At 43.0% G+C, this 23,867-nt stretch overlaps 1 protein-coding gene across 1 annotated transcript in view; it reads right to left on the minus strand.

The window, feature by feature from the left end:
- LPCAT3 (lysophosphatidylcholine acyltransferase 3) overlaps positions 1-8,332 on the minus strand; it is a 36,600-nt gene extending 28,268 nt beyond the window's left edge. The window contains exon 1 of the mRNA XM_026502548.4: positions 8,047-8,332. Coding sequence (XP_026358333.2) covers positions 8,047-8,197 — 151 coding nt within the window. The 5' untranslated portion in view covers positions 8,198-8,332. The remainder of the gene's footprint in view (positions 1-8,046) is intronic.
- Between the last annotated feature and the right edge of the window lie 15,535 nt (positions 8,333-23,867).

The raw sequence follows: 23,867 nt of genomic DNA on the forward strand, positions 1-23,867 counted from the left end.
ACTGCTTAACGCTTAACCTCAGTCCTTTAGTAAAACTGCCCTTTGGGAACATGAGGGAATGGATGGCTGAAGTTTAATTATTAGTCTATGGTGATGCAACTAGTACATATTTAATCCGAACACAATTTGTACCTGGGCCAGTAGGTGTCTGAAAACAACACACATCCTTTCTTACTCCGCCATTTCACCCCCACCTACCTGACGGGTCTGTCCGGTTTTTCTCTACTACTCCTTTATGGATCCTCTATTGTTCTGACCGAACTGGACCACTTGCTCTTCCTCAGATCCTTCTCACTTTTCTTGATCTCCACATATATGTTCATTATTCTTTGTAGCTGAAAAGATTCCTCTCTCATCTCTACCTTACAAGAATCTTCTATAACCTTTAAGGTCCAGCTGAAATACCATTTCCTTTTTGAAGACCAATCCCATGTTTGAAAGGCTGCTGCACTGAACACCTCTAGGGAGTCCTGATGGCTGCCCAGACAGATTTAATGTCAGTGGGTATATAATTATTTTCGTTGAATTAGCTTGTGCATATAATCTCATGGGCCCAAATTTCCACATGCCTCTGTAAATAAATGATTCTATTTGACATTAAAGTTATACTGGCATTCAAAACATGAAGTTTTGGGCCACCTGGGTGGCTCAGTCGGTTAGGCACCTGCCTTCAGCTCAGGTCATGATCCTGGGGTCTTGGGATACAGCCCTGCTTCTGGCTCTCTGCTCAGCGGGGAGTCTGCTTCTCCCTTTCCCTCTGCCCCTCCTGCCTGCTCGTGCCCTCCCTCTCTCTCCCAGTCTCTCTTTCTCAAAAGAATAAATAAAAAATCTTTAAAAAACAAAAAAAACCCCAGAAAACCAAACCAAACCAAAACATGAAGTTTTGTGCAATGTAAGATATCGGGGTGCAGATAAAAAGGAGATGAAAAAGCGTATTTAAAGGAAATTGCCAGGGGTGCCTGGGTGGCTCAGCCGGTTAAGCGTCGGACTCTTGATTTCAGCACAGGTCTTGATCTCAGGATTGTGAGATGGAGTCCCGTATCAGACGCTGCACTGGGTGTGGAGCCTGCTTGGGATTCTCTCTCTCCCTCTGCCCCACTCCCCTCCCCTCTCTAAAACAAAAACAAAAACAAAAACAAAAAACAAACAACTTCAAACAGAAAGATTTAGATTATGATAACAACTGTGACTATGAATTAGAATAAAGTCTCAAAATGTAGAATCTACCTAGACTTCTAGAATTGGAAGAAGGCTTGAAAGTGATCTAAGACAACCCCCTTATTTTCTAGTAGTAGAATTTCTGCACCCTGTTTTGTATTATGGTCAGAAGCTGCATTTGTTTAGTTAATGCTGTTTAATTTCCATCTAGCTTGGCTTTGGTCTCTTTATATCGTAATTTCAGTGCTACCTGAAAAAAGCTTTTTGCACTGGATAACAGATTTAGTTCTGAAGGGCCAGACCTAACTTTGGTCCAAAGGGAACTGAACTGCAGGACCTACTTTGATTTTAAAGGTTGTTAACCTTCGTGATGCTAACCTGAACCTCTGAGGAATGAATACTTACCACCCAAGTGCAATTCTTTCTTTCTTTCTTTCTTTCTTTCTTTCTTTCTTTCTTTCTTTCTTTCTTTCTTTCTTTCTTCCTTCCTTCCTTCCTTCCTTCCTTCCTTCCTTCCTTCTTTTCTTTCTTTCTTTCTTTCTTTCTTTCTTTCTTTCTTTCTTTCTTTCTTTCCTTTCTCTCCCCTTCCTTCCAAGATTTATTTATTTATTTATTTATTTATTTATTTATTTATTTGAGTAAGACAGAGAGAGGAGGGGCAGAAGGAGAGAGAGACAATCCTGAAGCAGACTCCCTGGTGAACGGGGAGCGCAACACGGGGCTCAATCTCACGCCCCAGAGATCATGACCTGAGAGGAAATCAAGAATCACCTGACAGAGCCACCCAGGCACCACCCAAGTGCAATTTCTGATTGGTCTAACAGCCAAGCCACAGTCACGGCCAACACCAGAGAACACTCATCCTAAGCAGGTGGCCCTCTAGTCCATTTGGCCAGCTCTAGCTTTGGACGCTGAGAGGTATTTCATAGGCTGATTGCATCTTGCTTTACCCACGTAAGTGAAGAGAAGAGAACACCAAGGGCATTTATCTTTTCCACCCCCACACACTCTTCGCAATCCCAGTGTGATGAAGAGCAGGGACTAGAGTTGGGTAGAAACAGGCTTGACCCTAGACAAGTTATTTAACCTCTGAAGCCCCCAGTTTCCTATCTGCACGAGGGTGAGGATAACAGTACTTCAATGATCTCATCAGTAACTTGGCAGGTGTGGGTGGGGTATTGTTGAGCACCTCAGACAATGTGTGCGCATATACCAAATCGTTCACGAACGTCAGCAATTGTTACTATTGACCAGGTGTGGCGAATGTTAACATACTCCGTCAACAAGAATTGGGTTCTCTTCTCTCTGTTAAACTTTCCCATGGCATTTCATGCCCTCCCTGACTCAATTATGATACCAACACTGACTCTTAAAACCATATCTGTAGTCCAACTTCTCTCCTGAGCTCAAGCTTGGGTTTCACAACTCTTAAGACACCTGGAGGTGCCCTGGGAACCTAGAGCAAATCCAAAATCTGACACTCCTCTTGACCTCTCTGGTTTGTGAGATATCATTATCTTTCCAGCTACCCAGGCAGAAGGACTGAGTTGTTGTTGTTTCTAAACTGCTTCTTTATCCTCCATTTAATCAGTTGCCAAGTCATTCACTCACATGCTCACTTAAGTCAACAAATACTTCTTGGGCCTTTTCCAGAAGCCAGGTATGGTGTTCAATTCTGGGAATACTGTGGTGGACAAAACTGACATGGTTTCTGCTCTCATCCACAAATATGGAATTACCAATTGGAATATACATGTGAGAGGAAATTTCAGTCGGTATGAGAAAGTGCAACAGGGGACATCATATAAAATGAGAGTCGGGAAAGAACTCTCAGATCAGAGGAAGTGACAATCTGAACTGAGACCCGAAAGATGAAAGGAGTCTGTCAGGTGAATAATGAATGAAGAACATTCTAGGCAGCTGCATCAGCAGGTACAAAGGCTTGGAGGTAGGAATGCGCTTAATGCCTTTCTCCAAGGAACTGAAAGAAGACCGTGTGGCTAAAAAGTCGTGAACTTGCTTGAGATGAGGTGGAAGATCAGGCGAGGGCTTACTGACCATGTACAGAAGCCTTTGAAGGGTTCTGAGCAGGAGAGGCACAGGATCGGACCGCTTTGCTTTGGGCAGGGCAAGAGCAGAATTAGAGACCAGTTGGGAGGCTACTCGTGTGTTTCTGATGACAAATGCCCAGCGGCTGTGGTGATAGGAGAAAAGGGGACATACTGGAGACACAATTGGGAGGTGGTATTGATAGGGCTTGGGGACTGGGATGTGGGGAGAGACCGAAAGGGAGGTGGCAAGGCTGATTCTTCGACTTCTGGCACAAGCAGCCGTGTAGATTCAAGTGTATGCAGAAGCTACCTTTCAAAAGATTCTGTGTTCCTAAAACACCTCACACAAAATCCCTATTTTCTCCTCTTGGTGCAGCCGCCTTGCCTCCAAGTCAATATAACCTTCTGGATCATTGTTCTTTCTCATTGGTTTCCCTACTTCTTGTCTGTGCCTACCTCAAATCACCCCATGCAGTGTTATCTTCCTAATACAGCTCGGGCCACGTTATTTCCCTTTTAGATACCTCCAAAGGTTACCTACCACCCACTTAATTAAGCAATAACCCCTTGCCTTGGCTCTCCAGGTCCTATGACCTACCTTTCCAGTCTTCTTTATTATTTTTTTTGAGGGGGGAGGGGCCGAGGGAGAGGAAGGGAGAATCCCAAGCAGGTTCCATGCCCAGTGCAGAGCCCAACGTGGGGCTCCGTCTCAGGACCCCGACATCAGGACCCGAGCTGAAATCAAGAGTCGGACGCTCAACCAACTGGGCCACCCAGGCGCCCCTCCAGTCTGATATCCACCACTTCTCTATTTAAGTCCTGTTTTAGTCCAAGTGGGCTACTTCCCGTTCCTTGACCAAGTCACCACACATTCCTACCTCAATGCCTTTGCTCATGCTATTTCCCCCTTCCCTTCAGTATTACCATCTCGGTCTGCTGGAACTTGATTCAGCTTTCAAAGTTCATTAAAGGTCCAATCTGTCAATCTCATAAAGCTTTGCAATTCTCTTAGGGCACTTAGATTTCTGCCTTTTATTGTGGTTATTAGAGTATTTATCTCCTGCCCATTACCTACCCCCTAACCGTAGGCAATTCTTTGTGGAGTGCCTGGCTCGATTACTCATACTGCACCAGTGCCCAAGTCCTTGCAGTGTCAAAAGTAGGGTTTAACTCACAGTAGGTACATTTTTTTGAATTTATTTCGAACAATTCGTGTTATTGATGAGGGAGCAGAAGGCTAGCTGAGGACAAAGCAGAAGCTGACACCCCTTAAGCTCTCCCATCCCCCCACTCCTGGGTGGGATAAGTGTGACATTCTTCCAGGAAACTTCCAACTAAATGTTAATGCTTTGCTAGAGGAAAAAAAAACCTTAGCTTGATAATAGCGAGGCCTCCAGTACCCTGTGGGTCTTCTTTAGCATATCAAAGTCCTTTTGGACACCTTGCATTTTCCATATCTCCCCCAACTCCCAAGAATATAACCCGCCATTCCTCACAACCCCAGCGCAGCAGCTCTTTCTAACCACAGGTCCTGTCCCTGTGCTTTCATAACATCACCTTTTTGCACAAAGATGTCTCAAGAATTCTTTCTTGGCTGTCGGCTCTGGACCTCACCAACATTCCAAAACTACACCATTAAGTATCTTAAGGAGTGACGAGACCCCAGGTGTTGAAGGGGAGGTTATCTTCCAGTAGTATTTGCCAGCACCATAGCAAAATTCACCTTCCACCGAATTTCCTGTGATCTTACAAAAGACAAACATATACACATCCCTTTAATGGAGTTTTCTGGCTGTTTGAGATAATCCAATGCAACAGTCCTCATAAGCTTATCCTTTCCTTGAAGTACTGAATATTAAAAATTACAGCCTCTAACTCAGGATTTTTCAAACTACTTGTAACCCACTAATAGGTCATGAAACTAATTTAGTGGGTCATAAGCAATACTAAAAAACAAAACAGAAACTAGCTACACACACAGCTTACATAAGGATAAGTAATTTCCCTGAAACTTTTGTTTCAAATACATATATACACATATTTGTGTGCCACGTCATGATTAAAACATACTTCTCGCCATGGGTCCCAGTCACAAAGGTTTGAAAGCTACTGCATTAATGATCTACTGCCTACCCCAAGATCAATACACAGAACCCAAGTAGGAAAAGTAAGATGTGAAGAAAATAGCAATGAGACTACCTAATTAAAAGTCATTCACACTTTAGGGGTGCCTGGGTGGCTCAGTCCTTTAAGCAAGTGTCTGACTCCTGATTTTTAGCTCAGATCAGGATCTCAGGGTTGTGAGATCAGGCCCAGCTCTGAGCAGAGCATGGAACCTACTTAAGATTCTCTCTCTCTCCCCCTCCCTCTGCCCCTTCTCTCCTCCCCACCCCAATAACTCACTAAAAAACAAAACCAAAAACTCTTAAAAAAAAAAAAAGGTATTCACACTTTAAAACCTGAATGTCTGATATACCTAACTCTTCCCTTGGGGTGTCTGCATTAAAGTGTCTTTAACCCAGATCAATCGTGAATTAGTAGAAAGTGGGTCAGAATCATTTTGGACTACAGGCCTTCTTGGTACATCTAACAAGGATTTCCTCCAGTATCCCAATTCCCCAAGACAGCGGGGGTTCTGGAACCAGGAACTCCATTGCTGAAAGGCTATGGGTCACTAGGTTACAGTACACAGAAATGGTAATACCTTTGTAAGGAAAACATTAACAACCAGAGTGCACGCTTTCTTCCATGCACGTGTCAAGCTTATCAGTTTATGTTTGCATGTATATATTTAATCCATACCTAGAAAACACAAACCTATATACCCATGCAGAAGAGCTAGGCCTGATAGGAGGTAACGTGAAACCCTAAGTCCATCTAAACACAAGAAATACTGAGTTACTGAAGGCAACAGCATATGGGAGATAGAAGGGGGGGGGGATCTGGGAAATGGTAGAATGGCAAGGGGGTTCAGGCTGCAGCAGATGTATTATACCAAGTGTTTTATCACTTGATGACTGATGGTAATGGGAGGAGAGTAGAGGCGAAGGATATGGAGAAAACAATCTCCCCGTCAGTTGTATACCCGATGATAGCAGAGGAGTAGCTCACCAGGAGTGCACAGACACTATTCGATCATGTCAGCAGAAAAAGGACAAATTTCAAGTCCTAATTCCAGCCCTAGATCATTTAACAGGTTGCCCCTAATAATTTGTTGTTACTTGTGTTATGTTCTCAATTTATAGTTGAGAAATCAACACTGAGCTTCCAAACGAATGAATGTAAACACTCTTAATTGCCAATTACAACCCCAACAAATAACTGGGTGAGAAACAAGGCTCAAGGAGTAGAAGTTCAAAGCTGCCGTGGCGTGAAGAATCCTAGACTGGGGGTTTTGATAAATCTGGGTTAGATCTGAGAGATACTGAGGTGTCTTTCGCTTCAAAAATTTTATAATTCTACAAGAGAGGGAAAAGGTGACCTTTAGTTGGAAGAAAGGAAGATCAGCTTGGTTTTGTATGTAAAAGGCAAGTAACAATTAAGTTAGCTGCTAAGGTTATTTAAATATAAATTAATGCCTCTCACATTGTCTAGATCTAGTTAACACCCTTCGGTGATATTATATGTCAACGTTTCTACTGACTACTGGATACATTCCAAACTTCTTTCTGGCATTTAAGGCGTTCCACATCTGCCCAACTTTTATCCCAGACTTCTTATGACTCTGGTCTCTAATCTGCTCCTGTCCCAGTCCTGTTTGCTTAATTCTTCCCCACCCCTACTCTCCTAGCTAAAGGCCCATAAACTTCATAAAACCTTCCAACTACTCAAATATTTATGCACCAGATTTTGACCTTTGAATTCCTATAGGACTTTACAAGCTGTCCTATTAGATAGGCATTACTGTCCTCATTTCATAGATAAGCAAATTGAGGCCCAGCGGAGTTAAGTGACTTGCCCAGGGTCCCACAGTTTGCAAGCAGCAGCAGGGCTGGGTCTGACTTGCTTGCCTTCCAAGTCCACACTTCCCCCCCCCCCCCACATTGTGCCATGCTGCTTCCATGTATTAAAAATCCATGGAGGAAGGATGCAGTAAAAACGCCTATAAAGCAGTTGTAATACAGCTTGTTGTGCCATAACGTAGACACATCACATCCTTTGAACCATATAGGTAATAAACGCTTGGAGTAGCATAGTTTTTAAAGGGGGTTGTCAGTCCTGTTTCCCATGCCCAGTATTAAAATGATATCCCAGGGTAAATGACAAGTGAGTAAGGTTAAGAGGGGGAAAAAAGCAATACGGTATAAGAAGAAAATATTATTAACAGGACAGAAAAGAGAAGAAAGTGTAATATAAGCTGACAATGCAGAAAAAAACTTCGACTATGGAAATACAGAATACGGGGCTTAGGGGCCCACAAAGCTAATACCTAAGTTAGGGGGCCTATGCCTACCGACAAGAAGCGCGCATGTGTGAGAGTTGATATTAATAACAGACAGCAGTACACATGGACAGAGTAGAACTCAAGAGAGACAAATAAGGATAGGTCGTGGGGTCACAGGGTAGATTATGGCATGATGAGACGGTGGTGGCGCCAAATAGGGGCCAGAAGGGTACAGCAGGGGTCAAAGAGAAAGGTAAAGAGGTTCAGAGGGCACGGCGCCCCCAGACTCGAGGAAAGACTTGTCTTCCTCTCGATAGCTGGTTGGTATGATTTAAGATTCACATCCGCACCCCACAAAGCCTTTCTGGGTGGCTCCGGAAAGTGAGGGGGGGGTCACGTCCCCATTCCCCGGGGACTCCGCGAGGGGGCGGAGCGAGGCAGGAGGGTCCTTACCCATAAAGATGGAGATGATGAGCCGCAGCGCCTGTTCCGACGCGCCCAGGGACGTCGCCAACTTGTTAAGGCTCAGCTCCTCGAACCCCCACCGCAGCACCCTCGCCAGCTCCGCCACCGTTCCCACATCCCCCTCAGCTGCGGACGCCATCTTTGCTCCGGGCGTCCCCCAGGGACCCCCCAGCTCCGCGCGCCCCGAATGTGGGCACAAGGCTGTAGCTTCACCCCCAATTCCGGCCCGGAGCCCGCCCACGGCGTGCGCATTGGCTGCGGGCCCGCCCAGCGGCTCCAGGCTCCCCCGGCTATTGGTCGGTCCGGGTAGGGGGCGGTGCCTAGCGCAGCAAGGTAGGCAGAGGGCGGGTCTGAACGTTTGTAAAGCAAAAGGTGACTCCCGCCGAGAATGAACGCGGGGCAGGCCGGGGGCGGGGCTTGGAATCGGGAACTGGAGTTGCGATTGGAAAAGTCTAAAGCCGGCGGCGAGGTGACTGTACAACTCGGTTCTAACCGCTTGGGGGAGGAGTCGGTGAGGGCGAGTGTCCGGCCGGCCCGTGCGCTGCCTTCCCATTGGCTGAGGCGGGAGCAGGCGAGAGTCGAGGCGGGGAGGGGGGGAGCCGTCACCCGACTGCGAGGTTACTCTCGGTCGCCGGCGCGCCGGGGTTACTGGGGCATGTAACGGAGAGGGCGGGAATTCCTGGAGCAGCTTCGCGAGCGCCTCCTAACGGCACCTCCCGGCCGTTCTCAAACCGTTAGGCACGCCGCCTTCACTCCGCAAGGGTCTCGGGAGAGCCCAGAACCCCAGAACCCGGCTCCTTTTAGTTCATGCAGCCCTTTCACGTAATTTCCTATATTAAACCCTCACCTTCCCCCGAGAGGCGAGGAAACTAAGATATGCCGATTTAGTCCTTATTAGGTTCATTTGGAATAAACGATTTAACCTGTATTTAAGTAGTACAGGTTCATGGTAAAAGTTCAAACAGTTTAGAGAAATAAAATAAGAGTTATTTCCTCCCACCTTGCTTCCCATTCTTACTTCTTACAGGTAACCACCGTTCGGATTGCACTAACAAAAATGTGTCGAGCACTTAGCATGTGCCTGGGACTGTGCTGGACTCCGGGGAATATAATGATGAGCCCAAAGCTATGGAGAGGGGATGATGCGCAGTCATAGTAGTGTTAATGCATGTGTAATTGAAAGCAAAAGTAAGTGCTCTGAAGGAAAGGAGCAAGGTTCTAGCAGAGTATGTAACAAAAGAACACTAAGAGTTTCTTGTAATAACTGGAATTTGTGGAACATTCTTGTACAATTATAGCTTAAACTTCTGTAGCACTTTGCTCTTCACAAAGTACTTATATCCATATTATTTCACTTAATTTGGCTGTGAAATAGGATATTTATTATTATAATGTCGTCTTACAGGCAGAGGCTTGGAGAAATTAAGGAACTAAGTTCCTTTTTTTTTTTTTTTTTAAAGATTTTATTTATTTATTTGACAGAGATAGAGACAGCCAGTGAGAGAGGGAACACAAGCAGGGGGAGTGGGAGAGGAAGAAGCAGGCTCATAGCAGAGGAGCCTGATGTGGGGCCCGATCCCACAATGCTGGGATCACGCCCTGAGCCGAAGGCAGACGCTCAACCACTGTGCCACCCAGGCGCCCCAGGAACTAAGTTCCTTATCCACTAAGTGGCAGAGACAGAATTTAAACTTAAATCTGTTAAATTTCACTTCCCTCCCCCCTTTTTTAAGGAAAAAAAATAAAAAATATGAAATATTCGGAACAGTTGGGAATAAGATTCCCCCTCCCTCCAGATTAGGAAACAAACATCGTATATACAATTGAAGAGCCTCGTATATCCCTACCCCGTGGCATTTCCCTCCTTCCCTTCTCAGAGGTCAAAACTTTATTGACTTTGGTATTTATCAGTCCCATGCCTGTTTTTATATTTTACATACTGTGCACATCTAGAGAGAATATACAGTAAGTTTGCATGCTTTTAAACTTTATATTAATGGTATTACAGTGAATGGATCACTTTGCAGGTTGTTCTTATGCTTAATATCTTTATTGAGATACATTCATGTTTTTACCTGTAGCTCAAATCCATTCATTTTACAGTGATGTAATATTCCATTGTATGATTATACTACATTTAATTTTTCACAGTCATGTTGAGAAATACTTGGATCATTTCCTATTTATTTATGTATTGTTTTATGACAAACATTGCTGCAGTGAGCATTCTTCTTTAAGCAAGAGTGAAAGTTTCTCTAGGACTATGACTCCAAACCTTTTTTTTTTTTAAATTAACTGAGCTCTCCTGTAAGAAACACATTGCTATCCAGTATACACACATATTCATACACTAGACCACAAATACATATAATACTCACACAGACATACCCACAATACACGCTGCCATACTATGTGTGTGTTCTCGGATACTTTCTACGCTCTTTTAATTCATTAAAAAATTGCTGATCAGGATTCACTAACTTGGTATCAATACCTACCAGTAGTTCGTGATCCGCATTGAGAAAAGACTTTCCTAGTGTTTGTAATCAGGAAGGGAATTATGGGTTGTAGGCTATGCACACTTTTAACTTTATTAGATTTTGCTGAATTGAAGTGTTTGGCTAGATGTTATTTAAGATCCTTAAAACATCTGATTTGCTGAATCAGTTAATTATATTTGTTAAAGCATCTAGTCAATTAGACTTTGTGTAAAAATGTAGAAAGTGTGGGACACCAGGATGGCTCAGTTGGTTGAGCAACCAACTCTTGATTTCAGCTCAGGTCATAATCTCAGGGTCGTGAGATTGACCCCTGTCCGCCCATAGAGCTCCACACTCAGTGGGGAGTCTGCTTAAGATTCTCTCTCCCTCTCCTTCTGCCCCCCACCTTGCACACGAGCACACACTCTCTCTTTCTCAAATAAATAAATAACTCTTTAAAAAAAATGTAGAAAGTTGTTTTTTGTTTGTGTTATACAACTGGATAACATGTTTGCCCCTTCTTGCGCTTTTGGTGTTCCCAGAGAAGGGTGGGCATGGGACAGAGGCTGTGTCTATGTTGACACACCAGGTGCCTATTTTCCTTTCTTCTGAAGTGTTTGGTGAGCCACATTCTCTTCATTCTTCCTACTGCTCCAATGCAGCACCTCTTTCTCCAGTTACAGTAACTGGTGAGTGGAAGAGAAGATTATATGGCCTCGCACTTTGTAATTAAACACACTCATTACGGGCTTACTAAGTCAGGTTCTGTGCTGGACCCTCAATACAAAGATGAATAAGGGACAGTCCCTGCCCTCAAGAAGCTCTGTGACTAGTGGGAAGAGAGATGTGAAGAGATAATTGTAAAACTAAGTGGAAATGTTCATATAGAAATAAAACCTATTAGTGAGATCACTCTTCTCTTATTGCTGCTTTTCCCTGTCTTTCCTTTTCCTCTACTGCAATCTCAGTATGTCTTTCAGTTTCTCCTTCTCTCCTTCCCTTCCTTCTTTCCTTCCTTCCCACTGGCTTCTTGCTTTCTGTCTATTATCATCAGTAGGGTTTCCTGTCTTAGAACACCTTGGCTTTCTCTGAAGTTACTGCCCTCTTTTTCCTTTTCCTCCCTACCGTAATTCCGTGAAAACAATCTCGCATTCTCATCATGGCAGAGATGGTTGGTACTCACTCAATATCCATGCATGTGCCCGTGACTTCTCGACTCCCTTGCAGTCAGCATGTGACTAGGTATGGCAGATGGACTATAAGCAGAAATGAAGTGTCATTTCCTGGCCAAGGTGGTAAAGAGCCAGAGTGACTCCCAAATGTCTCTCTTCCCTGCTATAGTAACCTTGCAGAAGCCATATGTTCTGTACGGCATTGTTATAAGGTAGAAGAAGGAGCTCTAGGGGCGCCTGGGTGGCACAGTGGTTAAGCGTCTGCCTTTGGCTCAGGGCGTGATCCTGGCGTTATGGGATCGAGCCCCACATCGGGCTCCTCCGCTATGAGCCTGCTTCTTCCTCTCCCACTCCCCCTGCTTGTGTTCCCTCTCTCGCTGGCTGTCTCTATCTCTGTCGAATAAATAAATAAAATCTTTAAAAAAAAAAAAGAAGGAGCTCTAGACTTGGCTTGAGTAAGAAATAAGCCTTCGTGGTGTTAAACCCCAAGATTTAAAGTTACTGCTTCAACTTACCCCAACTAACACATTAACCCACCAGTCTTTATCCCGATTAAAATTTGGTATTCATTTTCACCGTTCATGAAACTAATCACCCAAAGACCACCAACTACTCCTTAATAGTTATATTTACTTTCCCTTCTCTGTCTCAGATTTTTAATTTCCAAGAGCTCTTTTTTTTTTAATTGCTGGAATAACTTCTTTTTTTCCAGCATTCTTAAAAGATTTTATTTTTAAGTAATCTCTACACCCAACGTGGGGCTTGTACTTAGAAGCCCAAGATCAAGAGTCACACACTCCACTGACTGAGCCAGCCGGGTCCCAGCAGTTCTGTTTTATGTACACGATCTGCTCTCTTAGCCTCCTCAAAACGTAAGTAGGGATTTGGGAGGAAGGTTTGTTTGTGTGTGTGTTTATTTACATTTGTCATTATCCTTTTATTCCCTGCATTTCCCCTTTTCCCTCTGGATTTTTTTTCTCTTTGTTTCTTTTATCTCTTTTATGATGGTGACTGTCCTTTCATATACAAACAAGGAATTACAAAGTTGATTGGATATAGGGATGATTGTGTATATATTGTGTATATGTATATATATACATATATATAAATGATTGGGCTGGGAGCCTTCTTTCAGTTGAGAAACTCCCAAATGTCAGTATGTGGAGGGTTTATTCTGTAGGATTCTTCAGTTTCTTCAGAGCAACCTGCCAGTCTCCTGCCAGGAAGGCATGTATCTGTTTTTATTTTTATTTTTTTAAAGATTTTATTTATTTATTCGGCAGAGATAGAGACAGCCAGCGAGAGAGGGAACACAAGCAGGGGGAGAGGGAGAGGAAGAAGCAGGCTCATAGCAGAAGAGCCTGATGTGGGGCTCGATCCCAGATCGCCGGGATCACGCCCTGAGCCGAAGGCAGACGCTTAACCGCTGTGCCACCCAGGCGCCCCGGCATGTATCTGTTTTTAGCTCCATATCTCTCCCTTGTTCTTTGCAATGCCTACTGTTCCAGAGTCCAGAGTTTCTCACATCCATTTTTTCACATTATAGCATCAGTTATCTCCCTGGTGCTGGTGGGGTTGGGTATTTACCTAGCTGTGAGTAGTGGGAGAGGGCACTTGAGTCTAGGCTTTCAGGCCTCCAATTTTGGCTCCTGGCTACTCCCCTCTGCTGTATCATCTAGCTCCCCTCCCCCACCATCTGTCCATTGTCCAAAAATGTATTTAAATATTCATCTGAAACTGGGGTGCAGGGGTGCAAGAGCATCTGATTCTGGGGGTCCCAAACAGACTAGGTTTAGCCACTTGCTGCTGACAAAATCCAAAGGCACAGAGATGAGTGGTGGTGAAACTAGAAAGGAATTCATTTCAGTGAGGCCAACACTAGTCAGACACAGGCTAATGTCTCAATGACAGTCTCCAAAGTGCTGAAAGTATTTCTGCACCTATATAAGGCAAATGTGGGGGTAGGGTCGGTGGGTACACACAGGCGAGCAGTAGAGGCCAGGTCAATCATTACCTTAGGGTCAATCATGGATGGTTGGGGTCTTCCTGGCTCAGGGGGTTTTGCTTGAGGGGTTAGTTTTGGTTCCCATCACAGGATGTTTTGTTCACAGGGTCTTTCGCCTGAGTTAAGAGATAAGCTGGAAAGAAGAATTTAATCAGAAAGTTTGAGATCAAAATGGAAGTAGAAGTCCTCTTTCACCTTCACTTTGTCCTCATAGATTTATATCTTCCCCATTCTACCCTTCACTATTATTTTAGTGGGATCTTACGTAAGTCAATCTGCCAGCTTTATCAGCAGTCTCCTTCTTTGATTTAAAACTATCTTTTCTGGGGTGCCTGGGTGGCTCAGTTGGTTAAACATCTGGCTCGGTTTTGGCTCAGGTCATGATTGATCTCATGGATCAGGGGATTGAGCCCTGTGCTCAGTGGGGAGTCTGCTTGAAGATTCTCTCCTTCTGCCCCTCCCCCATTGCCTCTCTCTCAAATAAATAAATAAATAAATCTTTAAAAAAATTTAAAAACATTTTTCTAAATAGTCTACTTTAAAAAATACTTTTGAGGGGGCGCCTGGGTGGCTCAGTCGTTAAGTGTCTGCCTTCGGCCCAGGGCGTGATCCTGGCATTATGGGATCGAGTCCCACATCAGGCTCCTCTGCTATGAGCCTGCTTCTTCCTCTCCCACTCCCCCTGCTTGTGTTTCCTCTCTCGCTGGCTGTCTCTCTCTCTCAAATAAATAAATAAAATCTTAAAAAACAATAAAAAATACTTTTGAAGATTCTATTTATTTATTTATTTGGGGGGGAGGGGCAAGGCGAGAGGGAGAGGGGGCATCTCAAGCAGACTCCGTGCTAAGCACAGAGCCCCACACAGGGCTCAATCCCACAACCTAGAGATCATGACCCCCAGCCAAAATCAAGAGTCGGACACTCAGCCGACCAAGCCACCCAGGTGTCCCTAAAAAATACTTTTGGATAACCAGTTTTTCTAATAGTTTTATATCTTTAAAGAACATGCTTAGGTGTCTGTATTAGTCTGGGTTCTGCAGAGAAACAAAACCAGTAGGATCTATCTATCTATCTATCTATCTATCTATCTATCTATCTATCTATCTATCATCTATCTATATCTATCTATCATCTATCAAATTGACTCATGTGAATATGGAGTCTGAGAAGTCCCAAGATCTTCAGTCAGCAAACTGGAGACCCAGGAGAACCAATAGTGTAAGCTCCAGTTTGAGTCTGGGTCCAAAGGCAGGGAAAGACTGATGTTCCAGCTTGAAGACAGGCAGAGAGAGCAAATTTTCCCTTACTCAGCCTTTTGTTCCATTCAGGTTTTCAAAGGCATGGATGAAGCCCACCTCCTTGGGGGAGGGCAATCTGCTTTACTCAGTCTACATATTTAATCGTTAATCTCATCCAGAAACACTTTAATGGACCCAGAATAATGTTTAACCAAATATCTGGGCACCTTGAGGCCTAGTCAAGTTGACATATAAAATTAACCATCACGTCTATCGCTTGTCAACTTGGCATCCATATGTATCTCCTTAAACCATACTTATTCTACAAATAAAGACCACAGGAAGGTCATATTTCCACCTAACACAATACAACAATCCTGTGTACAACTGAAAATACACCAACCTCTTCACCAGAAGAGGAGGTGAAGTCATTGAGTGATGTTTACTCTTCTCCTTGATATCTCATTACTTAAATACTATGATATAAAATTAAAAATACTTAAATACTATGATATAAGAGAGGGAAGAAAACAAAGATATTTGATATGTATATATTTATAACAAAATAAAGAGGAATATTCATGAGTATTACAGTCTTCATTTCTGTAACATCACATGGTCATAGCTGCTATTTGTAACTACCTTCTTCCGTTATCTATTCTGTATTCTCTTTGCCTTCAGCAAGCAACTCAGTTGGTAGTGGTTCTTCACCTGGTGAAATTGATGAAGGAGAGATGTTAGGGTTTGAAGCCAACGGCCAAGAAAGAATTCTTGAGATGTTTTTGGTGCAAAAAGGTGGTTTTATTAAAGCATGGTTTTATTAAAGGCAAAACCCAGAGTATAGTGGCCTATCCAGCCTGGGGGAAGCTGTGGACACAAGTTAGAGCCATTGGGTCCTGTTAGAAGACAGTCATCCAATTCTGGGCCTCCTTTAACTGCAGTCAAGATATTAAGGGCTATTCCGTTTTGGAGGGCCATCTTTTGAATTTGTGTAATAAAAGATGGTCCATTGTCACTTTGTAGGGACCAACGGAGCCCAAATCTAGGGACAATTTCTCTTAGCAACATTTTTGTCACCTCCATGGCCTTTTTACCCAAATAAGTAGCCTGGTGTAAACCCTGTATTACCTTCCATTGGTTATTTTTAGGTATAAAGATTTTTTCCCTCATTATTAACAAGTCAGTCCTGTGCATTTTTGAATATCCTCGTTCCCAGGCTATGTGAATTTCTTGGTCTGAATAGACTGGACTTACAGACTTTACTGGAGTTAAGACTGGTAAAAGACTTAATATTTGTTTATTTTGTGCTGCCTGCTTGGCTGAACAGTCTACTCAATTGTTTGCTTTAGATTCTAAGGTCATATCCTTTGAATGTCCTTTGAGGTGAATTACAGCTACCTCCTTAGGTAGGTATACAGCCTCAAGAAGAGTCATAATTTCAGGCTCATATTTGACTCGGGAGTTATGGCTTGATAAAAATCCCCTTTCCTTCCAAATTGTTCCATGGGCATGAAGGACTAGGAAGGCATATTTGGAGTCAGTATAAATACTAATTTTTAAGGCTTTGGCATTTGTAAAGCAGGAGTGAGCGCTATAGCCTACCCAGCTTTTCTTATTCCCCTTTCCATGAAACTATTGCCATCAGTAAACCAACTGTCTGCATTTTCAATTGGGATATCTTTTAAATCTGGTTGACTAGAATAAACAAGATCAATAACCTTTGAACAGTTATGCTCTACAGAAGTACGAAGGTCAGGTCCAGGCATAAGGGTAGCTGGGTTTAAAGTTTGACAGGTTTTAAGTATTATTTCAGGCATATCTATAAGTGTAGCCTGGTATTTAATTAGTCAGCCTCCCATCATTCATTGGTGGCCTTTGGTCTCTAAGACACTCTGGACCTGATGTGAAGTCATTACAGTCAGGGACGTACCATAGTGAGCTTTGAGGTTCTTTCTACTAGGAGGGCTGTTCTATGCTTGTTTAAAGCCTTTACTTGCAATTTTATATCAATAGAGGTGGCTTCCAGGATAAATATGACTAAGGCATAAAACCATCAAGAAGCCTTCTTTGAGGTCCAGCCTTAACAATGTCCTAATTACAAGGAATCACTGGCAAGTGGGAGAAGACTTGTCTCAAGAGATAAGGGCATCCCCAAGTGCATCATCCAATCTAATCATAAAGAAATTGGGGTCATCCATTATCTCCACAAGTCCATAGTTAACCCCATAGAGTGGGGTACACTCTGGCTTTTAAGGAGCAATTTTTTCATCCCAGCCACACAAAATTGGTCAAGGTGATAGCTGAGTTATACAGTTGTTGGGGAATCAATCCCATTTTTCAGCTGTTCAAATAGTCATGGGGTCCTGTTATTATCCCCACAGAATAACAAGGAAGAAGATTGTATATACACGAGCTATTGTGGCAATTTTTCTCAAGTTTACCTCAAGTTGTCTAGCTTAGGTAAACAACATTCAAAGACAATCGGAACTAGAGTTTAACATCTGCAAAGGTGTGTTATTGAAACATAATTTTTCTCTCTAAAATAGCCCTTACTTCTAGAGATAGCCAAATCAAGACCAATTTACTTACAAAACAAGTCCAATTTTAACAAATTTGGCCTAATGATTTACATAAGCTCAGCAAGAATAGCAATTGGCCATATAGATCTTTTAAAATCTGCTTTGCTGGAACTTTTATAAAGAATCTATATTGAACTTTTAGTGGCCTCAAGGCCAGAAGCCAAGCCAAATAGCTGCCTTCAGACATGCCGCAGTACCCTTAGATTTGGGTGAATTCCTCTTCATGAGGTCCCCAAAGTATCCTGAGGTTCCTACACCTGCCAGGAAGTGACATTCTTTACTCACCTGGTTGAGGCTGCTGGGTACTCTGTAAGCAAGGGATCAGGCCAACAGTTCCAAGGGGCTTTATGGCTCCATGTTTCATAAAATCAACCTTAGTTCCTTAAAGATGTCTGGTCATATCTGAGTCTATGCATGTCTCTTAAATATGACATTCTAGTCAAAACCTTGGTAAAATAACTGATGTTCCCAATGGTGTCCTGTTAGAAGGAGAACAGATTATTATTGAACTTATGCAAATGACTATGATTGCCGTGGAAGAAAGAATACTTACTGAGACCTTTTGAATTTCAGAAGGTTCAGGTAGAGAGAGAAGTTAAATGCTTCAATTTGTTCGCAAATGAATACTTTATCATATTTCTGTAAATTATAGATATCTTAAGAGAAATTGTCCTTAACCTGGAAGAGTAAGCATTAGCGAACCAGCAATGTTTCAACAAGAATCAAAAACTGTAATCATCTTTTTAGTTTATTTAGTCCTATGTTACTAACTCTTGTTCAGTTTGAATGCAGCCTTTCAGTTAGTTCTGAAAATTCTTACCCATTTCAATTTTATGATCTCAAAGATATTAAACACCTGTATTTGTCCTAAAAGTCCTTTATACGACTCCCCTTGAAGATGAAACTCATTTTGCAAGAGAAAAAGAACAATTAGAAATGACAAAAACTCAAAAATGGACATTGTTAGTGATCTGATATGAGAGTTCATTATGATGCAATTGACAAGGAAATTCAGTTATTTCTGTGACAAATAACACTTCAATAATCAGAATATTGAGTGATGGGGCGCCTAGGTGGCTCAGTCAGTTAAATGTCTGCCTTCACCTCAGATCATCATCTCAAGGTCCTGGGATCGAGCCCTGCATCAGGCTCCCTGCTCAGCAGGAAGTCTGCTTGACCCTCACCCTCTGCTCCTCCTGCTTATGCTTTCTCTCTCTGAAATAAATAAATAAAATCTTTAAAAAAATATCGAGTGATGACCTTATGCCAGAATGTAACACAGTCAATGAGACTTTGTTCACGATTTAAATCTTGGGGAAGTTTGTTAAAACCTTAGAAAGTTTTAAAGCACATGCTTAAATAAGATTAGGGATCATTAAAGACCTGATAAAGGCAAAACATAGAAACTGGTTTTTCTGGGCAGGCAAAGAGAACACAACTGTTTACATTTTCTTATCAAGAGCAGACCAACAATCCAGTGTGTCTTTTTAACACAGAGAAAGCAGACTTTAAATCTTACACCAGTATACTTTGAAAATCCATTCATTTCAATATTAGTCTGTCCTGACCATACATAAAATTCCTTTCCAAAGTTTTCCCATCACAAACTTTTCCACAACTTTCCTGTGCATTCAGATTTTGTCCCAAGCCATTTCTCTCCAAACAACCAGTCTTATTTAGGACAAAATTGCTTTCTTTTACCTTCAACAAAAACGTTTTCCCATTCCCTATATCTTTCTTACACATACAAAGTTGTTTTCCTTATTTCCATCAGTCTCAATTACATTTAGCAGAATTTTGCACTCTTAGAGACCTTAGTCTCCAGTGAAAACTAAATAGTAACCAATCGTAAACTGTTACACCAGAATTCTTTAGACAAATTTAGGCAAATTTATGAATCAGTTAGGTACAAATCATGTTTACCAATGAACTCAAATATCTTTAGTTTCTCTGCAAGAAGAAGTCAAAAGCTGGGACGCCTGGGTGGCTCAGTCATTAAGCGTCTGCCTTCAGCTCAGGGTATGATCCTGGTGTTCTGGGATCAAGCCCCACATCAGGCTCCTCCGCTGGGAGCCTGCTTCTTCCTCTCCCGCTCCCCCTGCTTGTGTTCCCTCTCTCACTGGTTATCTCTCTCTCTCTGTCAAAAAAAAAAAAAAGTCAAAAGCACAAACCAACATCTAGGAATCAATGCTTTAGCACTTTATCTTATTTGGAAAAGACCTAGCTGTCCAATAAATTAATCCCATTTGTCATTCAAGCAAAACTTTAAAGTTTCAGGTTACCAAAGACTTTGAAATCTATCTTAACAATTACCCACGAAAACTTTGAGACAGACGAGATTACCCATCATTTTAAGTTATCTTTTTGCTAACAAACTGCAACAGATATAACATGAGCTTATTTGACCTTTAGCAAACCTTGGTAGAATAAAAGTTTCACATTTAATGCTGATAACTTTATTTATTTTTTATTAATTAATTAATTTTTTAATTATGTTCAGTTAGCCACTGGATAGTACATTGCTGGTTTTTGTGGTAGTGTTCAATGATTCATTAGTTGAATATAACACCCAGTGCTCATCACAACATGTGCCCTCCTTAATACCCTCACCCGGCTAATGCTGATAACTTGAAAGACATGTCTATCTTAATTAAACCAACAAAGTTAAATTAGTTTAAATATTGAACATGTTTCACCTGGGTCCACTTAAATGTCAATCAATTTGTTCCCCATTGTCAATTTTTTTTCGAAGATTTTATTTATTTATTTGACAGAGATAGAGACAGCCAGCGAGAGAGGGAACACAAGCAGAGGGAGTGGGAGAGGAACAAGCAGGCTCATAGCGGAGGAGCCTGATGTGGGGCTTGATCCCATAACGCCGGGATCACGCCCTAAGCCTGAGGCAGATGCTTAACCGCTGTGCCACACAGGCGCCGCCCACCCCCATTGTCAATTTTTTTACCTGAGATGCTGGTGGGGAAATCTGAAGAAGAAGGTGTTAAGTCAAGGGGGTGCTCCTCTTGCTCCTTGTCAGCGAGGGGAGAAGGAGCTATGGTGCTGGAGGCACCGAGGATGGTGCAGAAGTCAGTTATGCAGGCTGCACCCCAGGTGGTGCAGAAACAGGAGGAGGGGGAGGGGAAGGCAGAAGAGGTGAAGTGCTGCTGGAAAGCAGAGAAAAAGAGTTCCTGGTTCTAAACCTTGTCAGCTCGGACACATGAGCAGATGCCATGTTTTTTTCCACCAAAGTGGAATTAGGTAGTCCATGTCAGGCCGGAGAAGACAGGGAATTCCCCCCTAACAAAGGGAGTTTTGGCAGCTGCTTGGGAATATTCCTTTAAGTCCCTGTCCCAAGGTAGACCACCCATAGCTGGCTCTGATTATAGCCATTAACCCCACATCTATTAGGAGGAGGAGTAGTGAGAGAGTCAGCATCCCCTTTGCTAGGGATGGGCTGTGCTTCCTCCAGCAACCTGGGGTTATTTGGAGGAGGCCTATTTAGATAATTATCATCTAATATGTCAGGAGGGAGTTTACTGGCCTGGTTACTGATCAAACGTGTTCTACAAGAGGCCCTTAGGTCTGGGTCCTGATCTACAGCCCTGTTTCCTGCAGAAGAGATCTAACCAACAGATCCTCCTCAGTCCTTGGGAATTGAAGAAGAAGCCTACTGAGGCCATGCTAGAGAAGGTCCATTACCAAAAATCAACCTCCCCGCCCCCAAACCAGACTCCTGGGTCCCACACAGGATATGTCAGAATTTCCGTGAGTCAAAAGTGACTGGAGGCATCCCTCAAACAAAATTGCTATTGATCACCATTCTGCCTTACGATGAAGGCATTCCTGCTGTAAAAGTCGCCATAGGAGGGATGCTGGTGTTCTTCCTCTTACCCATCACACCCTAGGCTACAGATGGGTGCCTTGTGAATGAACTGGGATACCTTACGGGATGTCTCCTGTCCTGAGGGTCACGCCTTATTTTTCCTTGCCTTCAAGAACCTGCTGTTTTTAACCCATGGAAAACACTAGAAACGTTTTACAAGGGGAAATTACCTAATTTTGTAGCTTTTGTAGTTAGTAGTGGACATTGACAGAAAACCATAAAGATAAATCCATCATGGTTCTAAACGACATTCCAACACATGTAGTCTCTACAGGCAGCTTCCCTAGGAAACAGTCCCTGGATGGATTTTAATTCAGTCGGGTCCTGGTTTCAGGGGGCTTCCACTGGAGGTCCGGTGGCCGGAAGTGGCCCAGTAGCAGGCCAAGAGCTGTTTCTCAAAAGGAAAGTATTATCTGCAGAGGATGTCAGGATTTGCTCCAAAATTCTGAGGGCCTACACTATGATCCTCCTCTAGGGACCTGCTGAAGGCTCCAGACAGCATCACTATATGCTGCTGACATTTTCAACATCATTGCATCTGCTGGATCATCTGCCCAAGTGATAAAGCAGCTCACACAACAGTCTGGACCAGTTGAGGCGTCTTCTGTTACTCTGGACCCCACTCCAAACTAGCAGCTTTTGGAGTCACTTGGTAAATGGGCCAGAGTAACAAACCCAAATGTGGAATATGTTGCCTCCAAAATCCAAAGAGGTCCACTAGGGGTCACGCCTCTTTATTGATTGTAGGAGAAGCCAGACCCAGCTTCTCCTTTACCTTTGAAGGGATGTCTCAAGATGTCCCACGTCATTGGACCCCTAGAAAGTTTACTGAGGAAAAAGCTCCTGAAATTTTGTTGGATTTATGCCTTGCTCTCTGACATGCAAATGTCTTATCAATAAGTCTAGAGTGGTGGCTGCTTCTTGCTCATTAAGTCCAATCAGCATAATGTCATCAATGTAATGGACAAGTATGATTATCTTGTGAAAGGGAAAGGCAATCAAGATCCTTGAGAACTTAATTATGACATAAAGCTAGAGAGCTGATATGCCTCTGGGGTAAGACAATGAAGGTTGAGTTGTTGGCCTTGCCAGCTAAAAGCAAACTGCTTCTGACTGTCTTTACTAACTGGTATCAAGAAAAAAGTGTGTGCCGGATTAATAGCTGCATACAAGGTACCATGGTGTGAGATAATACAAAATATGTGTATTGGTCTCTGCCTGCAGTTCCTGGCACAGAGCTTCTAAAACCCTTGTAATTTTCTAAGTGATAAGAACGCTAGGAACATCTCTTGTTCTAATATTGGTCTTTGACCTCTTTTCCTGATGTAGGGTTCCCTGAACACTTGTAATTTCCTGGATAACAGGTATGTCTTTTGTTCTAATGAGGCAACTCTGGATGGGCTCCTCGAGGGCTCCTGGATGAAGGCTGGTCCCAGGAAAGACCAAGCCATGATTAGAAGCTTGGAATTTTCAGCCCCAACTTCCCATCTCTTAAGAAGGGAGAAGGGCTGAAAATAGAGTTAATAATCAATCATGCCTACATGACGAAGCCTCCATAAAAATCCCAGTGGGATGGGATTCCAAGAACTTCCAGGTTGGTGAACACGTGGAGGTTCTGGGAGAGTGGTGCCCCACTTCCCACATGTCTTGCCCTATGCATCTCTTCCATCTGGCTGTTTCTGATTGTGTCCTTTTATAATAAACCAGTGATTCAATAAGAAAAAAAAAACCAAACTCTTTCTTTCTTTTTTTAAAAGATTTTTAAAATTTATTTGACAGCGCGAGAGAGCACAAGAAAGGGGAACAGTAGAGGGAGAGAGAGAGAAGCAGGCTCTCCGCTGAGCAGGGAGCCAGACTCGGGGCTCAATCCCAGGACCCTGGGACCATGACCTGAGCCGAAGGCAGATGCTTAATGATCTGCGCCACCCAGGCGCCCCAAAAAACCCAAACTCTTGAACAAACAAGATTTGATGAGCTTCGGAGCTGGTAAACATATCCACATTTAGAGAGGGCGGTGCACCCCAGTTTTGTCCTGACAGAAGCTCCTGCACTCAGGACTCTTTCAGACCTCGCTGTTGGTACCTTTTCATCTGGCTGTTCATCTATGTTCTTCATAATATCTTTCATAATAAACTGGTGTTAAAAAGAAAACCACAGACCCAACATGGTGTCCCCTGGGTTAAGGCTCCAAGTCAGTAAAACCAACAATTAATACTTAACCTACCTGCAGTTTCAACCCCCCAGGAATGTAAGCTTTAGCCAGTCAACATGGAATTTCCTGGTCAATACTAGGAAATTTACTGATAGACCCTTACCACTCCCCTTAGGAGGGCAACTTTTACTAACCAATGCATTCCTTGCTAATAAAATCCCTTCTTCTTCTTCTTTTTAAAATGCCCTCTCTCTGTATTTATTTATTTTTTAAAAGATTTTGTTTGTTTATTTGAGAGAAAGA

Source organism: Ursus arctos, unplaced genomic scaffold (genome assembly GCF_023065955.2).
Source record: "Ursus arctos isolate Adak ecotype North America unplaced genomic scaffold, UrsArc2.0 scaffold_26, whole genome shotgun sequence".
Taxonomy (NCBI): domain Eukaryota; kingdom Metazoa; phylum Chordata; class Mammalia; order Carnivora; family Ursidae; genus Ursus; species Ursus arctos.